This window comes from Meles meles, chromosome 11, assembly GCF_922984935.1.
Source record: "Meles meles chromosome 11, mMelMel3.1 paternal haplotype, whole genome shotgun sequence".
In the NCBI taxonomy this organism is placed as follows: Eukaryota; Metazoa; Chordata; class Mammalia; order Carnivora; family Mustelidae; genus Meles; species Meles meles.
In genome coordinates, this window is record NC_060076.1 from 93,771,280 (window position 1) to 93,787,871 (window position 16,592).

Genomic DNA, 16,592 nt, shown 5'->3' on the forward strand with positions numbered 1-16,592 from the left:
TTTTTCTTTTTCTTTTTTTACTGAGAGCTGTTTAATTTCCTTCAGATTTATTTATTTGAATGCTTTGTGACCTAAATTGAATTTGAGTTCTTCTGAAGAGGATTTATGTGTGTTTAGGGCAAATTATGTGGGAGTACTACATCAGTCTGGAATCCTTTGCATTATATTCTCTATTTGCAATTTTCTTTGAATCATACAAGTTGCACAAATTACATATGAGAGTGAGGACTGACTTGTTTCAGATTCCCGGGGACTTTATTTTCCATTCATGGAAAAAACATGAAAGTATCCTTTGCTATTTCTTTACCTTCCACATGGTAGAATTTATTTCTCATTCTTCCTTATACCACAAGTGTAGCCTTCTGTAGCCCCACCCATTAGGTGGTGTCTTCTCTTAGGTACCCTGCTTTGGTCAAGCTCTGAGCTGGCTCTCTGGTCTGTCACATGCTAGGAGTCATCAGAAATAGAAGTCAGGGCTTCCAGGGTTTGGCAGAAAAATTCGGGGCACAAGCACTTTGTACACTCACTTACTGCTCAGCATTTTTAGTCGTTTGAGATGTTTAAGTATTCTAAGATTTTGGTCGGGAGGACAGACAGATCACAAGTAGGCAGAGAGGCAGGTGGGGGGTGGGGTTGGGGGGAGAAGCAGGCTCCCCGTGGAGCAGAGAGCCCGATGCGGGGCTCGATCCCAGGACCCCGGGATCATGACCTGAGCCGAAGGCAGAGGCTCTAACCCACTGAGCCACCCAGGCGCCCCGTGGTTTCTTTTTTTAATCCATACTTTGTTTTCCTGCCCAGTAGCTACCAGCCACATGTGGCTACTTTTATTAAACTAATCGAAATTAAAAAACAATAACAACAGTAACACCTTATTTCTTTAGTTGCGTGGTCACGTTGACGTGTTCAGTAGTCGCATGAAGCTGGGGGCGGCCTCAGACCAAGCAGGGGGGCAGGTGGGAAGTCGGCCCCGCAGGAAGTGCTCCCGCTGCTTGTTGGGCGGCACCGCGCGCGGTTCTTGAGATCGTTCTTCTCGGGCCGTGGATGCCGTTTCTCCCTTTGGTGACCTGCCGACTCTCACTCCCGGGGTCTTTGTTGTGAGAGAATTCTGCCAGCTTCAGTTACGTCGGCCGTAAACCTGCCTACTACGGGAGGCTTGTAGAAGGACTGAACCTCTGAAGCAGGGATGAGTTTGCTCGCTTCCTCAGGCCGCGCCGGCTCAGTTTAACCAGCCGCGGGGACTCGGAGTCCTTCCGTCAAACTGCACCTTCGCTTTGGACTCTCCGACTTCATGCTGGTCTCAGAGACATCCCTAGAGGATGTCAGTCCCCAACTCCCTTGCCATTGCTGGGGCTCATCCGAGCCTTCCATCCCTGTCATCCAGCCTTTCTCCCCTCCCTGCTTCCAGCCCTTTACTCTCCGCCCAGGTACTAACCAGTCTCACTGTAGGTTTCCTCCTTTCTTTTGGCTTCTGGAACTTTTTCTTTCTTGTAAGTTCAGCTCTATAACTAAATGTCTGGGTTGCTTTTTGAATATTTTTCTCAGTATCACAGTCTATGTTCATTGTAGGTTGTTACCACCTAGAGAAATTTCCTGTAGTCTGACACGTGAAGATGAGGGCACCTCCGCTGATACTTGATTACGGGTCCCTGCAACTAGGCTTTAGTGCGTGCACGACGCTTGGAAAGTGGGCATGTGTAGATGTGCATACATATGCGTCTTTCATGTGGGGTAGTACGTGTACCGTGTACAACCTGCACCTTTCAGTTAACATTAACATCCTTCTGTGGTAGTGAAAACCCGTGGTTTTTTCCTTGCACATGGAATTGCATTCATTTGTAACCTTCAGTTTGATTTTGTGCTTCTTCTTGGTATGTATGTGTGTGTGTATGTATTTATTTTAAAATTTTGTTTATTAGAACACATGTGCATGAGCTTGGGGGAGAGGCAAATGGGGAAGGAAAGCAGGCTGAGCAGTGAGTCCGATGTGGGGCTCAATCCCAGGACCCTGGGAACATGACCTGAGCTGAAGGCAGACACTTCACCGGCTGAGCTCCCTTTCCACCCTACCGGCTGCCCCCTTGGTTTGTTTTTAAATTTCTCCCCAGGACAAGTATAAAGTATAGTAATAAGATAAGATGTTTCTTATGTATATTCCCATTTATTTTTCATCTGCCTGAATAACCTGGTTATTCACTACGGTGGGGAGTGCTAAAGTGAGGTTGTCTCCTGTAGACAAAGATTAAATACTTCCCCTTTGTAGCAAATCTTCTGTACTTTATAGCAGAAATGTATTAATACTGCAAATGAAAAGAATTTGAAGTGATATGATAGCTGGTTTTGAATTGCTAACAGGAAATAATAGCATGTTTCATTTAACTCTGCAGTAGGGAAACTTTGTTTTACTACACAATGAAATTACGGGATTGAAAGAACAATTACTATTAGTTAAAAGATGATACGAGCACCTGGAGTCCTCAAGCTGGAGTTTACCTACATAATCCTAATAGAAGATTAAACTTCCATTTATTTTAACTTGGATTCCTTGAGTGGGAAGTATGAAGATAATGGTAGGACATTATTTTACATTTTGAAACACCTGCTTTGCAAACTACTTTGACATTTAGTGTTGGATTATTCAAGGGAAGCATTATCCCCATTTTACAGAAACTGAACTGACCAAAGCCAAAGACTTTTAAAATGACACAGTTATAGTTATCCAGGCTGATAGTGGCCCCAGATGGTTCTCATTTCTTTTAAATTTCTTGGCAGCCGAGTTTGTTCTGCTTCAATCAAGGCTAATGTGACCTTTTGTGACCTTAAATGAGTAGGATTCATCTCATTACTTGAAGGAGACATATCTTTCTATTCATTTCAACTTGAAAAAATACAGACTGTAAAAAGTACTGTTTCCAAAGGAATCATTTATTTTTAACTCTTCTCACAATTTCTTAACAGATATTTGGAACAAAACAGGAGCTGTTAAATTAGTCAAATGGTCCCCTGACAATAGTGTTGTAATAGTGACCTGGGAGAACGGAGGCCTTTCTCTGTGGAGTGTGTTTGGAGCCCAGCTGATTTGTACGCTTGGAGGAGATTTTGCGTGAGTGAATAAAGACAAGTTTTAGATAAAATAACTCCGTTATCACCCAGAAAATACACATACACAGAAATTTTGTGTCATACAGCTATCCTTCTGCCTTATTTGATGCTTAACCCCAAGACAATTTGTGAGGCTCAGAATTAATTTGTTCAGAATGTGCTGATTCCCTAAACATGAATCCTTTTAAAACTCATTGTTCATTCCATAAAATGCATTTGTTTGTTGAATCCCCACTGTATAAATGGTAGCATGTTAGATTCGAGGCTAAATCACATACGGTTTTGCCTTCAAGTAGCTTATAATCTAATAAGAGCAACAAGCCATGTACATAAGTCACTAATAGGAAATAGAAAATGGCATTATCTTGTTGGGTTGAGATCTCTTCCCACTCCTTATGGTACTGTGAACCTCAGTCCTGACAAAATGAATACCCCTTCCCAAACTGCATGATTCTGTTGAGAATCATGGACCTAAAAGACTGTGTGTAGATGATATGCTTAGATTTGTCAACCTGCAGTCTCATGTTTCATGCATTATTATCTATTTCTGTTTTTAAAGGAACAAAATCAATTTGAGTTTATTGTATGTCATAGAAGACTTTTTTTGAGTTTCTGTTCTATTTCAGTTATAGGTCTGATGGTACCAAAAAAGATCCCCTTAAGATCAACTCTATGGTAAGTACTTTCTATAAAATATTGGCATAGTGTGGGGCGCCTGGGTGGCTCAGTTGGTTGAGCATCCAGCTCTTGATCTCAGCTCAGGTCTTGATCTCTGGGTCTGTGAGTTCAAGCCCAGCACTGGGCTCTATGCTGGGCATGGACCTACTTAAAGTGTGTGTGTATTTCTAATAGTATGAGAAACTTTGATTTTACTTCTCTTTGTTTTTTCTCTTCTTGGCCTGATAAAATTACAAAACTGTTTTAATTTTAGTAGACTGTTATACAGTTCTTGCTTTGATAAAAGTATTTTTAAAAATCAGGCTGTCCAGTTTTCAGTACTTACTTGCTCTTAGTTTTTCTTCTATGTCTAGCAAGCCCCTGTCATCTTTGTGAACATAGTGACTATTCAAATCAGGCCTTTGGTTTTCCAGAGCATACTTCAGTTCCTTATGTGACTCACTAGCATCCACTTCTCATGGCCTTTTCTCTTTTAACATGAAGGGAACTGCTCATTGGATATTTTTCTGCGAGGGCTTGGACATTATTTGAGCATATTTTTAAAACTTTCTGTAGATACCTGTCAGGAGAATTGAAGTCAATGTTGTAACAATATTTTTATTACATATTTTTAAGAGTTTCTGTAGAAAACAGTGAAGTGTAATCCCTGTCTTTACGTAAGACCATTTTCTTATCGTAGCCCTTCTGTGTGTCATCTTTGTGAAGTTAGTGGCTGTGAGGTTTACTCATTACCCTTCCTCCTTTGTTCCACAGAGGAAGGCATTTTCTGATCTTGGGTTTCTTAAAGAATTAAAACCACCATGGTTGTCTTGGCAATGGTTCTCAGCACCACCAAGGACCCTACTTGCTGTCTCTCTCCACCTCCATATTTTAAAATAAGTTTTTGAATAAATTATTTCTATAACTGCCCATCAGTGCTTCTGAATGGCATATAACAACCAGTGTTATTAGCCTCACTAAGTTGGTATTTTAATCACAAACTAAGAATGTAAGCATTTCAGTTAACTGTTCAACTTTTATTGTGGAGAGAGCAAGACTTCTATGAAGCTTTTGAAATTTAGCAACAATTTATTTTCCCTCTACTATTTTCTTGACCTTGTAGATTGTGAATTACTAACCTTTAAAACAAAAACAAAAACCTTGGCCCTGGAGAGTTTATTTGAACCTTCTCATTTTATAAAGGTCGACGTATATGCCCAGAGAAAACCGAATAACTTAGCCAAGGTTCTACAGCAAAGTGGGGCCAGGCTGGAACGAAAACCGAGTCTTGTAACTTCCGTTGGCGTGTTCTTTGCTCTGTACAAGACTGCATCTGTTTTGGGTGCTTCTTTGTAAAGTTTCAGCTGCGTCACACGGGTGGGGGGTCTTCCTCTGAAAGGAATTTCTTTGTATTTGAGAGGCAGTTAAATTAATGGAGAAGTTACAGAGAGCAGTGGGCATTTCTTGGGATTTGGGGTGAAGATCAATACATAGAATCTGCAGACTGGGGAGTCCTTGTGCGGGGGCTGCCCTCTTTACAGGAAGGCCAAGAGGCAAGGGCTCTTTTGCACTTTGATGAGAAATGCCCTCCTGGGACCTCATATTCTATCTGAGGAGACCAGTAAGTCCAGCAGGGCAGAGGAGGCCTTCCTGACCAAACTCAAGAGCCCCAGAATGGGGTCCCTTGGGGTGACTCCTGTCCTCACCCCTCCTGTAACATTAGTGGCAGGTGACGGCTGGGATGGCCCAGAAGGCAGGATGTCAGCACGGGCACTGTGAGAGAGGAAGCAGGACCTGGGACACAGAGGAAAAGGGGCAGCTGAGAGATTGCAGACAGGAAGCCGGGTTGAGCTATCCAGACCATGATGAGCAGGCTGGGGTGGTGCAGGTGACTTCCAGGCTCCTGCTGTCTGGGCACATGCTGGCTCTCCCACCAGCTGCCCAGACACCCCAGCAAGTGGTTTAATCCTTCAGAACCTCTGATTGCTCACTAAAGTGATGACAACACTGACCACCACCACAGACTTGCTTTGCATAAACACACGCGCGCCTGCGCGCACACGCAAAACCTCTTCCACGTGGAGAGCGGTGATAATGGGTTCCACTGGAGAGGGCTTATGTCGCTTCTCATGGTTTCTGCAGCCTTTAGAAGTCATTGGTAATGCTATTGTTGGTTGTTTCAGGATTTGAATATTTAAAGCTAGGAAAGGACAACAAACTTCATTGCCCTGATTTTTCTTCTTCTCTCCAAGAGCTGGGGTGCAGAAGGCTATCACCTCTGGGTGGTCAGCGGCTTTGGTGCTCACAACACTGGAATTGAGTCTGACTCCAAGAGTATAGTTAAACAGCCTGGCATTCTGCTGTTCCAGTTTATCAAGAGTGTACTCACTGTAAACCCCTGTATGGTAAGTTTTTTAAATTACAACTGTTTATTTTTAGTGGCCTTCAAAGTAGACTATCAGATTCGTCTAAAATTGGTGGATTATTTTCTTTCTTGTTTATTTTTGGGATTCTTGTATTTCTTTTTAATAATTTATAGAAAAATTTTACTTCTCAGCAGCTTTTGGTTTTTGTTTTTTGTTTTTTTTTTTTTTTTTTTGGTTTTTGTTTTTTTAAAATAGGATCACAAGCACTTTGAGGGAAAGCAGTGTTTACAGATTTACTTGGCTAACTTATCTCTCTTTAAATAGAATTTCCCAAGGTGTGCTCCACAAGGCACTACTTAGAAGAATCGGTAGCATATACACAGGATAAGGGAAAGTTCTGTTGTCATAGAAGCGAAATAAAGAAGCTAAGGCTGCAGAAATTTCTTTATTGTAGTACTCCAGGGTCTTTAATATGCCTAATGTGAATCATAAAAACCCAGGAGTTCGTATATGAAAAACAGTGTTCCCACGCTTATTTAACTATGAATTTTTACAGAATGATTTAAAGAAAATATGCCTAGAAACCTTTTTCGGGGAACACTGCCCCAAATTGTAATATTACCTTAATATCTGCCACTAATCGGTTTTTAAATATTTGGTACAACCAGTTTCTGATTAAAATTTATAATTACAGTCCATTGAGAAAGAATATGACAGTAGCCTGGATCTGAGACTTCATGACTCTAGATGAAGAATAAGGATCCTCAGAAAAACAAGAGTAGAGTAATTCTTCCTCCCCTCCCCATCCCAAATTACAATTTAAAGGCAGATTTTATGAGTTTTCTGTCAAGACAACATTTGGACTGCCATGGAAAAATGAGGGGTTTTGGTGCCCTTCTGTCTGATGGAATAGTCAGTGAATGAAATGACCACAGTTTATGCTGACCTTCTAGCTGAAAACCAAGGCATCATCCCTAAGAGGAGAAATTGTCTTATTTGTCTGAATATTCTCAGAGCCCAGCGTAGTCCTTGGCACTAACCAAGCATTTACCCAAGTGAGTATTGAATTGTTTTGATCCAGGACCACAGACTGGGGCTACTCTGCCTCCTCCCCATGGTTTAAAAGATCCTTGGCATCCAGTATCCCCATTCGTAATCCTCTGCTGCTTCCTGCCATGGGCACAGCGTGAACACACACACACACTGTTTGACCAGATAATGTTTTCTTGCCATAATGTGAGGTATTTTATTGAACTCATTTGTAGCCTGTAGATAATGAGTAGTTCTGTTCAGTTTTCAGATGGAAAATCTCTCATAGCATTGCCATTTTGGAGTAATAATGAAGATACTGCTGTAGTCATTGTAAACTGGGTCGCATTTTAGCATCTATAATAAAACAGACTTTAATATAATTTATATATATATTTATATAATAATAGAATTTAATATAATATTTTATCTATAATAAAACAGACGTTTGCCCTGGGAAGTAATCATTCAACTGTTGCCTGTTCCCTGTAAATGTAACAGTGCACCTGATCATTATGTAGTCTTGTCTGTGAGTACAATCGACGTTGAGATACATGGTGCATTTCTTATGATAAAACTAAGTCAGGGTATTACTTTCTTTTCCATTATCTGATACCAGGTTTTTTTATTTGCTTTCCTCCTTTGTCCTCATGTAGAGTAACCAGGAGCAAGTGCTGCTTCAGGGGGAGGATCGATTGTACTTGAACTGTGGCGAGGCCTCGCAAACCCAGAGTGCCAGGAGTTCGTCAGTGCGCTCTGAGCGCAAGGCTGGTGGGGGCAGGAGCCCCTTTGCAGACAGCGGTTTGGAGTCTCAGGGTTTAAGCACTTTGCTTGGACATCGGCATTGGCATGTGGTACAGGTAAGTCTCAGCTGCTCACTGTTGACTTAGTCCTTGGGGGAATGGCACCTGGAGCGGAGTTACAGATTTCTTCTGTTGCTTTAGAAAACTGAGTACTTTTTAACCTTTTTGACTGTCACCTCTCTCTTCTGCTTTTCTGTCTTCTTGTGTTCCTTTCTTGCCTCTGACGTAGCACAGATCCCCACCTGCTTTAAGCCTACTAGTCCAAAAACTGCAAGTTTATGCTTTTCCCTCTGAACGAGCACAACTGTGTACTACTGTTGCCCGCCCCCGCCCCCCCCCTCCCCCGTTTTGGTACAAATTTAGCTCTGTGGATTGGCATAGGCAAAAGTGTAGTGATTTCATGGAAAATGACAGTGTCGATTAGGACCCTGAGCAGCTGACCTTGTAGTCCTAGTGGGTACATGTTGAGGTTAGCTGCCTGACTTTAAAGCCAAATTGCAGACTTGCAGTCACACTCTAGAACCTTATTATTAATAATTTTATTATTACAAAAATCTTGTTCCAAGTCACTTACTCATTCTGGTATAACTTTTAAATTAGCAGTTTCCTTTAATAATTCTGATAAATTGGCATTTAATTCAATTCTGAATTTTGATACAAATAAAATTAATTTGGGTAAATCAATAAATTGAAGTTTCTTGAGAGAAACTTTCATACACAATTATAGAAGTTCTGAGTGTGTCTTTCTTCCCCCACTGATACCCAAGTGTCTTAGGTATGTCTCAGCCTGCTCTTGCATTGGTTTATTTTCACTGGGTTCTGTCTCCACAATTCTTGATCCTCCCTTCTCCGTTCTGTGCTGTTACTTTATTAGCTCACTCAGCTCCCGTGTTATTTTCAGTTGACTTTGAGTGGAGATGATGAGAGACACGAATGGTCAGTATGTGAAACGTTGAAGGAGGAGTGTCTCTCGCGCTGACATGTGTACACCCAAAGAAAATGTATCTGACATTAATAAATTCATAAAATCAAACAGTGTGCATACCATTTGATAAGTAGTAACAGTTAATGAAATAAAACTGCATCGGCTGCCTCCTTGACTAAAATTTTCCACTGCTCCCTTCTCTCCTATAGCCATTCCTCTGCTATTTTCATTTCCCCACACTTTGAACTATTCATTCTACACTGACCTAGCATCAGTGCCAGTTCTGCCTAGCCAGGTCTGTGTTGCCAGAGAGCCAAGTAGAGCAGAGGATCAAAGAAGGTAGGTCTGGAACTCAAAAATCCATCAGGCAATAACAAAAATCTAATTTCCTTCTAGCTCAAAAATTCCGTGATTCTGTGATTCTTAGCCGTCGCTGAAGTATCCTGTACTAGTAGCGTATCACACTGAGTTTACCACCTTAGACAAAGTAGGTACGAGCAAGATTCTTTCGTGATTTTGTTCTTTAGATATTGGAACTATTCAGAAGGATGAACTTGTTTGACTCGAGCTTAACCTAGTTTTTTCCTTTCCCTGAAACTAGTAATGTAAGAGCTGTATTCCCAAAGCAGTTAAGTTACAATAGACTCATAGAATTTTTGGAGCTGGAAGGACCATAGAGATCATGTAGTCCAACTGAATTTGTTACAGTGAGGAAACTGAGGCTCAGAGAAGTTAGGTGACTTGCCCAAGGTCACATAGCAGAGCAGTGTCCTGCTTAAGGAGTGTCAGACTTATCCTTACTATAAGTAAAGTAACAGTCTAACCTGTTGTAAGACTTCTAGGTATTAAGTGTTGAATCATGTAATGCACTGTTGACCTTGAGCTAAGACCTAGAATGTGCCCATTGAAAGAGACAGCGTTTCATTACAGTTTGCCCTGTACTTTGTTTGCTGGCGCCAACCAAATGCATCGGTGCAGCATCGGGGCAGTGTTTCGGTTTGGTGGTTTACAGTGTCCCTGCAATGCTAATGCTTTACCTTCTGGGCCGTAACCATTAGTAATGATTCCCTGAAGAAACACGGGTACCTGTTTAATTTCTCCTTCAACATACACCCTTGTCTGGGATAAATGCCCACATCCTCCATCAAAGTGACTTTGTTTACGCGATTTATACTTTCTATTCGTACACAGCTTAGAGTCCATCAAATAAGCTCCAACTAATTCTGCTTCTCTTGTCTGTTCCTCATCTAGACAACGGGATTTTTTGGTCGTTTAGACCTTCTACCTTACACTTGTTAGTTTCCTGATCAGAAGATTCTATGTTACAAATGTTTCTTTCCTTTAACTTAATACATATACATACTTGTCAGCAGCAGGGTTGGTAGCTGCTGGTAGAGGTGGTGCGCTGTGTGTGTGTGTGTGTGTGTGTGTGTGTGTTTAAATTTAGTTTTCCTTGCTACAGATTGTAAAAATTTCGAAAGTAGTTTGTTGACAAGCAGAGCACAAATAATGTGGAATTAAAAAAGCACCCTCGTGGTTTTAGGGTACAATCCTGCTTGGACTGCCATTTAACACTCAGAACTTCGTATGATAAAAACATTTCTTTCTGGAAGATGCATGAATCATTATCATCCACTGTTCTGAAATGTTGGTTTTGTAGTTAAACAAAACATGCTAAGGCTGTCAACAGAGGATTTTAAAGGCTCTTTCATTTATAAATGACTGGCAGGACTTCTGAGGGTCGTCTCAGATGCATCAGATGCGGGGTTTGGCACAGGGCAGGTGTGCTGGGAGAATGGCTCTCACAGTCACACAGCGACAGACAAAAGTGGTCTAGGTAGGAAACAGGGTTTTAGCAAAATGACTTCAAGGGGGAAAAAAGGTAGGTTGAGGTTTTTTAAGAGGCTGAGGAATCCTAAGATGTTGAGAATGGAGATTCTGTACCTTAGCACTCAGGCTCCCAGTGGCGTGGCGTGATGTGACTTTTGTGCCCTGAGTATGCAGCCCTGGCCTGACTTCATGATTCATTAGCTGCTTCTTGCCTTACTTCTGCCATTTCCTGTTCTCAGTGTAATGGGTAGAGCTCAAAGCTCAGGTGACACGTAGATCCATAAATGTGACCTACTAGGGAAAATGAATGTTTCATTTTCACTTTTCATTTCATAGCATCTTCAGACACAGCTGTATCAGAAGTAAAGCTTCCTTTTAAACTTAAACTCAAGCTTTGAAAATAAATCATTTGTAGTTTGTGGCACTTCCCACATTTTGGGGGTTTAAAGAATAAATTGTTTTCCTACAGATACTCATTAGAGTGTAGACCGTTTGATAAAACTTTACCTTGGTGCCATGGTGAGGAACCCCTCACGTCGGAATCCGCATTGGCATTGCGATCCCGGCTCACTCTTTACCCACCCCCGTGCTTCTTAAATACTCAGGAAACACCAGAGTCAGAGGAAGTGGGAGTTCTTTTTAGCGTTCTGGATGGCTGGCTCAGTTAGACTCCAGGGACATCCTTCTTCAAGTGACTATTTTGATTTTCTTCATCCAAACAGAGAGTTCACTTAACAGGCTCACACAAAACTACTTTGAACCCTTCTGTCACCGCCTGATCATTCCCTCAGATCACCAGGCTTCTGAACCGACACCACCCGGCCCCGGACTGTAGTACTGGCCTGTGTGGTGCAGTGAATCTGTTAAGATACGAGTTAAGCCTTTTCAAGCATATATCATGGCACTGTTACCCTTAACTCTGCAAGGTGGGGGTGGGGGTGGGGTTCTACGAACCGGCGCTAGGATTGAGACCTTCTCTTTTTTTAAAGATTTTATTATTTGACAGACAGAGATGGGGGTGGGGTTCTACAAACTGGCACTAGGATTGAGAACTTCTCTTTTTTTTAAAGATTTTATTTATTTGACAGACAGAGATCACAAGTAGGCAGAGAGAGAGGAGGTAGAAGGCTCCCCACTGAGCGATGCGGGGCTCGATCCTGGACCCTGGGATCATGACCTGAGCCGAAGGCAGAGGCTTTAAGCCACTGAGCCACCCAGGCGCCCCTGGGATTGAGAACTTCTAATAACAGAACCAAAAGCTGTTAATTTATTTGGATTTTAGGCTGACTTACTAGATAATAAGTGAAGTCTAACAGCTTTATGAGTAAATTTTATCAAGGTTAATACAGATGTTTTTAGCATACTACTTTTACTTGGTTTTAGTTTCGTCTTCACATTACACAAAGAATCTTATTGGATTTGATTGCGTTGTACTGGATTTTTAATTTGGCTTTCTTTTTAAAAAAAATATGTAATACTTGGAGTACAATGAAAATGAACTCGAATAAATTGAGGTTCTTTTATTCCAGGAGCAGAAAAGTTTTTCCCTTGTTCTGTCTGTTGTTCTAGTAAGTTTCATGCCATACTCACCATGTGCTGATAAAACTGCTTAATCAGTAGGCTAGTGGAGAAGTTAGTTTCAGTAAAGCTAGAATTTTCTTTATCTATGTTGATATCTTGTGGAAGAATCTTTTAAACTTAAAATTCTTGCTAGAGTGATACAGAGATACCATGTGCAGAGATGTCAGACAGATGGCACAGAAGAAAGGTACATTTCCTACTTCCACTGCAGATTAAGACTTACTCTCTGTAATCCAAAGTTGTTACAGATGAATAGGTTGAATACCTCAGTAAAAAAAGAGTAGCTTAGACAGATGCTTACCTGTGTATGGATGTTTAGAGAGAGAATAAAGACTAACCGGTAGTTATCCCTGGAGCAATGGATAGAACAGAATTTCATTTTTTATTTTGTGCATTTTTATATTGCTTAAATTTTATAAGCAGTGTTTTGCTATTTTGATCAGAAGACATAAAAGTAATAAAAATACCTCCATTAAAAAGCAAATCAAGGGGCGCCTGGGTGGCTCAGTGGGTTAAAGCCTCTGCCTTTGGCTCAGGTCATGATCCCAGGGTTCTGGGATCGAGCCCCGCATCGGACTCTCTGCTCAGCAGAGAGCCTGCTTCCTCCTCTCTCTCTGCCTGCCTCTCCGCCTACTTGTAATTTCTGTCTTTCAAATAAATAAATAAAATCTTAAAAAAAAAAAAAAAGGCAAATCAAAACTCTTGCTGAGGCCCTCAAACTCTTCATTTCTACAGTTCCTGCTTGCCCTCGTGGCTGGTTCTCTCAGTCTGCTGTCAGTCTGTTTGTACTGCAGATTGCAATTATGCATACTTATTGCATATTTTATTGCATTTATTGCATTTAAAATAAACAGAAACAGTGTAGAGAAAAAGCAGTGTAGGAAAGCCTGATCTAGCCACTCATAATGAAATGGTGAAGACAGGAGATATGGAATATGGACTGGTATTTCAACAGTAAATTCCAAATACTCTGCTAGTAATACCCACTATTCGGGAACATTTTAAACGTTGTACAGGAAAGTGAATGTCATATTGTGATGTTATTGCTTTATGTGCTTTAAGTTTAAGTATGTTTCAGGAGTCTTACCAAACTGATGTATTATTTTCTGTAGATTTCCAACACCTATCTAGAGAGCAATTGGCCTATACGGGTGAGTTACTTGTTATTTTGTTGGGGTTAATTTTTATTGGGTAGTATTTGCTGCAGGAGGCATTCTGGGAATTGAGCCTTTTTTCAGTGGGTGCGTTGATAATAAAATTTTAATACTTGATCCCTTGTACATTGTTAACATATTAACATCAGTAATTTGAAATGTGAAATGTAACTTGTGTATAAATATTCAGATTTTTAAATTTAGCACTTTCATTTAATTCACTTAGCAAACGTTTATTAACAGTCTATTTGCGTGACACAATAATGCTAAGTTATTTATATTTAAGTATATACATTTGCAAGGAAGAGTTCTTCATTTTTTCTTTGAATTAGTTTTCAGCTATTGATAAGCTTGGACAGAATATTGCTGTGGTTGGCAAGTTTGGTTTTGCACATTACTCTTTACTCACCAAAAAATGGAAACTTTTTGGAAACATTACCCAGGTTAGTCTTCTTGAAATTAAAAACTGATTTCTCAGAGTATAAGTGAACTTATTATGAAATAAGTCTAATGTAAGCCACGAGTCATTAAAACATAATGCCAAATATTAAAAAATGGTGTTGGATTACATCTAAGGTCAGTTCTAATGAAGTACGTGATACTGGATAAAGGATTTTGTATTGAGATGGTTGGTTTGTTTTTAACTGGAGGATTTACTCTTCCATTCCGTGTTGAGTTTATCAGATGTGGTCAGAATCAACTTCCACTGAATTTGAGATCATTTCCTGCTTGTTTGTATGTGGTGTGGACTCGTGGGTAGCACAGAAACATGTGCAGTTGGATTTTGCAAGAATCAAATAGGAAAAGACAAGGATGAATGTGTAGTAGGAGCCTGCGGGGCACTTCCGGGGCCTCACTGACCTTCACCACCCAGAGAGGGCACAGTTGTTACCCTTTTATAAGAGAGAAACCAGGATTCAGAGTCAAGCAGCTGTGATAAGTTGTAAAGCAGGATTTTAAACCAAAGTCTGTTGAATAAGGGAATAATGGTGCTACATGGTCCCCAATTATTGATAGAAATGTTTATTTTTTTAAAATAGAATATAAGTTATTATTCATAAAGGCCTAGAGTGATACTTAATTGGGAGGGGATAAAGAGTAGAGCAGAGATAATTTAAGCTCTCATTGTTTGCTTAGGAATATTTTACAAGTGTGTTACTTATTGTAATTTCTGGCAGCATATACATGTAAATATGTTTTTTAAATTATCTTTTAAGGAGCAAAATATGATTGTGACAGGTGGCTTAGCCTGGTGGAATGATTTTATTGTCCTGGCATGTTATAACATAAGTGACCGTCAAGAAGAGGTAAGGCTTGTTTTCTCTCAGTGATAACAGATTTTTATATTCTCAAGATGTTAAGCACTATCTGGTTTAATACAAATATAATTTTTGGGAAATGAATATAGCATTTTATCTTTTTTTTAATTTTTTAAGATTTTATTTATTTATTTGACAGAGAGAAATCACAAGAGAGGCAGGCAGAGAGAGAGGAAGGGAAGCAGGCTCTCCGCTGAGCAGAGAGCCCGATGTGGGACTCGATCCCAGGACCCTGAGATCATGACCTAAGCTGGAGGCAGCGGCTTAACCCACTGAGCCACCCAGGCACCCCAGCTTTTTTGCCTAAATCAGACCCTCATATCAGGTTACTGCTTTTAAGAAAGTTTTTTTAAAGGGATAATCAGAATTTGAGACAAGTTTTTCTAAGCATTTTTAGCTGTTAGACATTGTCTGTGAACTTTGTAAATAATGCAAGTTGTTCAAAGCAAAGACATTCCTAAGGATGGCTGCCCTTAGAGATTTATTAATTCGTTGGTTTGTATGTTTATGTTTTCAGAAAGTGCTGGTCTACTTTTATCAGGTCTGGATATGCTGGTCTTGAGAAGGAGTACCTCATAATAGTACATTCCCAATTTTAGTTGTTTCATCTTTTGGTTATTTGTAGAGTGAGGCTACCCTGTGAAATCATAAAATTTATCCATTTATTGGGAGAGCTCAGATTGGTCTTTGAACTTCTCTTACTTGAAAGGAAGTCAGTAGATAAAAAAACAGCCCGTCTAAGGGATTTAGCTGCCTGAGGTGTAGGTGTCTTGTTTTTACAGTTTTCCTTCTGTCTTTGTTCTTCAGCTCAGAGTCTACCTGCGCACCTCCAACCTGGACAACGCCTTCGCCCACGTCACCAGAGCACAAGCGGAAACACTGCTGCTCAGTGTCTCCCGGGACGTGGTGGTAGTGTTCAGGGCAGACTGCTCCATCTGCCTGTACAGCATTGAAGGAAAGTCTGATGGGTGGGTGCGCGGCGCGCGACGTCGCTTTTGCTTCTGTGCCCTGTGCTTCCTCGTCGTCTTTATTTTCTCAAAAGTTATCCCGTGGTTAGTTGCCTTTGTTTTAGAAGTGAAGAAAGTAAATTTTTGTACTTAGTGGTGTTCGCGCAGTTATTTTTAGCTCCCTAAATAAATAAAACCCCTTCAGCTGCTCTTACTGCACTTGTTCAGGGGAAATCTGGTTTGGGAAGGGGTAACTTAGGTACTAATTTTTCTCACAGCCTTGAAAACAAGTGGTTACTAACTATCCTAATGTTCTGGACACTTGGGGAAATTTGAAGGTGTTCACTGGCCTGAGGCCTGGGGAAGTGTGTCCTTAGCAGACTCTCTTGTTTCCCACTGAGCGAGGTGGCTGCGGTCTGCCGCGGGAGGGGCTGGCGGCCCCCGGCGCTGCTGTGTGCTGCCGGCACTCTTCTGGGTGGCAGGTCGGCTTGTAGCATTTAGACCACGCCTCTTGAGTTTCATTTCGCTCTTGTGATGTGTGTGTGTGTGTGTGTGTGTGTGTGTAAATAGCCCTAAAGTGCGTATTTGCTGAAATAGCTTATGATTAAGGAATACTGTAAAGATAGATACTAGCCTCTCATGGAAGCCATGTCCCTTCTCAACCAACTTAACTATTCCTATTTTTTCCTTCCTAGTTTCCGTTCTTAGTTTTCCTAGTGTTTTTTTCTTCCCTTCTGCATTGTATTCCCTTTCTTTCTCCCTTATTTCCATTTGTATTCTCTGGATATCTCAACCTCACCAGTCTGCTGCTGGGAGGGTACTTGAAAGGGAGAGAATGATGGGTGGAAGGCATCTGGGTCCTTCAGATGCATGAAATTTATA

At 40.9% G+C, this 16,592-nt stretch overlaps 1 protein-coding gene across 3 annotated transcripts in view; it reads left to right on the forward strand.

Annotated features, from left to right (window-relative positions):
- The window catches only part of RIC1 (RIC1 homolog, RAB6A GEF complex partner 1), a 113,940-nt gene that overhangs the window by 74,479 nt on the left and 22,869 nt on the right, over positions 1 to 16,592 (forward strand). For all 3 annotated transcript variants that reach the window (XM_046023388.1, XM_046023387.1, XM_046023386.1), the window contains 8 exons: positions 2,956 to 3,100; positions 3,726 to 3,774; positions 6,009 to 6,161; positions 7,808 to 8,011; positions 13,403 to 13,441; positions 13,777 to 13,887; positions 14,662 to 14,751; positions 15,571 to 15,731. In XM_046023388.1, the coding sequence (XP_045879344.1) occupies positions 2,956 to 3,100; positions 3,726 to 3,774; positions 6,009 to 6,161; positions 7,808 to 8,011; positions 13,403 to 13,441; positions 13,777 to 13,887; positions 14,662 to 14,751; positions 15,571 to 15,731 (952 nt within the window). The remainder of the gene's footprint in view (positions 1 to 2,955; positions 3,101 to 3,725; positions 3,775 to 6,008; positions 6,162 to 7,807; positions 8,012 to 13,402; positions 13,442 to 13,776; positions 13,888 to 14,661; positions 14,752 to 15,570; positions 15,732 to 16,592) is intronic.